The following is a 4,236-nucleotide window of genomic DNA, read 5'->3' on the forward strand; positions in this document are numbered from 1 at the left end:
ACATTAAGGTTGGATGAATATGATAGAAAAGAAATACAGTGATTTTCCAGAATAGGATAGATAACAGCATTAAAGCATAAGATTGTATCTTTTTAAAAATTTATGAGACAAAAAGAAGATATAAATGTAAGCTTCTGATTCAGATGTTTAAAAATTTCCATACAACTCTGTCCCAAGTTTAGTTATTTAACAATGATACACAAAAACCAAGGACACATTGCCTGGTGTCAAAGTGGGAAACTTCCCTTTTATAAAAGAAAATCTTCTTCTAATACTTCTTCATTCAAGTCCTGCCCGTTGGAGAGCAGATTCCTTTCGTGAGACTGGAAGTTGTAGTAGATATCATTGCTTTCCTCTACTGGTTGGTATTCTTGGTCGATTTCAGTAAGGAAGCCACTTCCGGAGCCTGATCCAGAGCCGGAACCGGAGCCCGATCCAGAAAAGTCCTCAGAAAGAGGGAAGACATCCTGCAAATTTCTAAAGTATGACAGGAAGACAAAACAAAGCAAAGCAACACAGTTATGTTCCAAGGCCAAAGAAGGATAATCATAACAAAAGCTTTTTAGATGCAGAAACAAACGTTGGCAGTGATTTATCAAATTAAAAGAGTAGAAGTTTCTCAATTTTTTTTTTAAGTTTGCCTATATTTATCTAGGGAGCTCTGGTGGCCTAGTGGCAAGAAGCTGTGCTGCAATCCCAAAGGCATGCAGTTCGAGGCCACCAGCCACTCTGCAGGAGAAGGATGAGCAACCTCCTCCCCTGCAATTAACTGTTTCTGAAAACCCACTGGAGGGTCAGCTATGGGTCAGTTCCGACTCTACAGTACACAACAACAACAATATAATAATCTAGTTTAGGGAGCTCTGCTGACTTAATGGGTAAGGAGCTGTGCTGCCAACCCAAAGGCAGGAGCTTTGAATCCACCTGCAGCTTCAGGAGAGAAAGATGAACCATCTTCTCCCATATGATTTATAGTCCATAAAAATCTGATGCTGGGTCAGCTATCAGAGAGATTCAACTCAATGGCAATGAGTCCATTTTAGTTTTATACTTGTCTAAGAGACCTCTGGTGGACTAATCAGTAGGTAAATGTGCTGCCAAACCAAAGGCCAGTGGTTCAAATTTACCAGCTGCTCTGTGAGAGTCTTGGAAAATCAGCTAGAGACAGTTCTTACTTGATAGCAATGAGCCCGAGTTTAATTTGATAGAAGGTGACTACATAGTTACTTTAGATGGCAGAGTCAAGAAAAGAGATCAGAGTTTGAACACTGTCACTGCGCTCAAATGTAGTTTGAACATATGTTGTTAGGTGCCATCAAGTCTACTGCAACTCATAGCGACCCTATGAATAGTATCTCTGAATCTTGCCCTCTCCTGAGCCAGTCTCACTGTCTCTGACCCACCTGTCCCCATTACCCCAGTCATTGTGTCAATCCATCTCATCCAGGATCTTCCTCTTCTGAGCTGACCCTCCACTCTTCCAAGCATGATGTCCTATCACATACCATATATAGATATAGAAATAAATATAGTGTTTTATAATATATAAAGCGAATGTGATGAAGTCACTAGGAACAAAATGTAGGTAAAGAAGGGGCCTAGAATAGAGCCAGGGGCATGAAATCATGACACTATGTTCAGATTGAGGAGAAAGAACAGCCAGAGAATTAGGTAAAAACCCAGAAGCCCAGAGAAGAAAATATTTCAAAGGAGATGGTTAATTGTTTTTTTGTAAAGACTTTAGAAATCAAGTAAGCTACACACAGAGAAGTGACCAGTGGATATGCCAACTAGGGGTATCGAGAAAAATCACAGAAGTCCCATAGAAAGTGGTTGAGGAGAGGAGAATGGGGGCACCAAGTACAGGGGACCCTTTTAGAAAGAGTTACTGTGAAGAGGAAAACAGTATGGGGAATGGATGACAGGTGGCAGAGTTAAATTTCAAGTAGATTGTGATGCACAGCACCCTCTACAGGGTTTCTGAGGCTGTACATCTTTGTGGGAAGGGGCTGTTCATCTTTCTCCTTCAGTGCTGCTGGTGGATTCGAACCACTAATCTTTCAGTTAGCAGCTCAACACATAACCAAGCACGTCATTGGAGTTCCCTAACATGGAAGAAAGTAGAGGATGCTGCACACTGCATGAAAGTGGTCTGCATGCTGATGAGTACAAGATCCCGGAGTTTAGAGGAGTTAACTCCAGAAGAGAAGTCCTGGAGAAGCTATGTGGAAATAGGGTCCTCAGCATGAGTAAGTGATGGACATTCAAGTGGTGCACTAACCAGAAAATCTCTTTGAATACTTAATATGCAAGGAACTATACTTAAAAATATAAGCTATAGATGTGATAGAAGATAATTGAAGCCAAACGGGATGGTAAGATAGCCCAATGCGTAGACAAGACAGCCCCACCAGAGACGCCAACAAGACAGAAGGTGACAGGAAATACCCTGGTCTCTCCCTTCTTCCCATGTTCTGCAGTCACCTTTCCAGGCCTTTTATTAGCTTAACACTGACCCTGGGCAGGGCTGGAGAAGGACAAGAATGGGTCTGAAGGCAAGCAAGCCCAGGATCAGCACAAAAGTGAGGACCCTGCCCATGGGACAGAAGGATAAGCAAAGTAGAAAAGGTTGAAACTCAAGACTATGAACGTGTAGTGAGAAAAAAAAACCAGGCACAGGAATGCTAAAATACATTTTAAGCTTTGTAGGTTAAAGCTCCGGTGACCTAGTGGGTAAGGAGTTGCACTGCCAACCCAAAGGCAGGCGGTTTGAATCCACCAGCTGCTCTGCGGGAGAAAGATGGGAAATCTCCTCTTGTGTCCAATTTACAGTCCCTGAAAACTCACTGGAGAGTCAGCTATGAGTTTGGTTGCAACTTGACAGCAATGCATTTCTGTTTTTTTAGTAAAAAACCAAACAAAGAAGGCAGGAATTTGAAGGAAGCATTTTAAACAATCCTTCCACCAACATGTCAGATCTCAGAAGCTGTGAAGTCAGGGTCACCTTCTAATCAGAGAACATGCACTCACAGAAAAGAGTTCGTCTTCGGAGGGAGAATCCTGTTGGCTTCGTCAGCATCGAGATTGAACACTGGTCCTTTTTCTTCAATGCAATTGGCTGAATTACTGTCTGGATTACAGCGAACCCACTGGTACCTGGCTTTCCGCACAGGGTTACCTGCCCAGAAGAAGAAGGAACCACGTGGTTTGTGAGCACATTTCACACAGCTTCTCATCTTTCTGTCCCTGAGACTTGGTAAAGGGTAATCTTAACATGGTAGAAGGTAATGTATAGATGACTTTATGCTCATTAATATAACAGCAGCTGCCACCATGTGCCAGCCTGTTGTGTACTCTGTTTGTACATACAAGGTCTCCAGGTGGTGAAAACAGTTTGCACTCTACTGCTAACTTTAAGGTTGGTGGTTCACATCTCCCCAAAGGTGAGGAAGAAGAAAAGGCCTGGTGGCCTGCATCTGTAAAGATTACAGCTAAGAGAAACCCAAAGAGCAATTCTGCTCTATAATAGTCATCATGGACTTAGTGGAAATCAGTGACAATAATTTGTATAGACATCACTTCCTTCTTCACAAGCCCCTGCCAACCCCGCAGGACAGGATATAACTGTCCCAACGTCTTCAAGCCTATACATCTTTCTTGAAGCAGACCACCACATCATTCTCCCCCAGAGCAGCTGGGGGAGTTCAAACTGCCGAGATTATTGGTTAAAAGTCAAGCACTTTAACGCTGGTGTTACCAAGGCCGCTTCCTCCTGATAACACATCTGTAAAACTGTAGACTTTAAGGTTAGAATCAGATTTTTTTTTTCAGGAGTCAGCTACCTACAGAGTCAGTAGCTATGAAAACTTACCTTCCTTGAGACTCCACTGTAAAATGAAAGTCCTAACAGTGACTTTAGCTTATAAACTTGTCCCAAAATTGCAATGAGAAAATATATATAAAGACTTTAACAAGGTGCAAGGCACATGGTAAACACTTGATACTATTAACAATTACTGGGTTTGTACTATTATCCCCATTTTACATAAAGGAAAACTGAAGTCACCTACATGCCATCTGGCTCTAAAAGCTCTCCTCCTTTTAGAGTTTGGCTCAATTTGGTTCTAGAAAGATGAGGCCTACATTGAGAAGTACCTGGGATAACATATAGCCTTAGTTCTGTGTTTTAGAGCAATAAGATACTCTCAACAGTGAAAAGTAACCAAAAGCTTGTTC

The 4,236-nt window shown here is 42.0% G+C and overlaps 1 protein-coding gene across 1 annotated transcript in view; it reads right to left on the reverse strand.

Moving 5' to 3' along the window:
* Window positions 1-248: 248 nt before the first annotated feature.
* Window positions 249-4,236, reverse strand: part of SRGN (serglycin) — an 18,282-nt gene continuing 14,294 nt past the window's right edge. Inside the window, exons 2-3 of the mRNA XM_006889048.1 lie at window positions 3,031-3,178; window positions 249-477 (exon numbers count right to left, since the gene is read on the reverse strand). Of these exons, the coding sequence (XP_006889110.1) occupies window positions 249-477; window positions 3,031-3,178 (377 nt within the window). The remainder of the gene's footprint in view (window positions 478-3,030; window positions 3,179-4,236) is intronic.

The sequence above is a fragment of the Elephantulus edwardii genome, unplaced genomic scaffold (assembly GCF_000299155.1).
Source record: "Elephantulus edwardii isolate Elephantulus edwardi_28Jun2011 unplaced genomic scaffold, EleEdw1.0 scaffold00074, whole genome shotgun sequence".
NCBI classification, from domain to species: domain Eukaryota; kingdom Metazoa; phylum Chordata; class Mammalia; order Macroscelidea; family Macroscelididae; genus Elephantulus; species Elephantulus edwardii.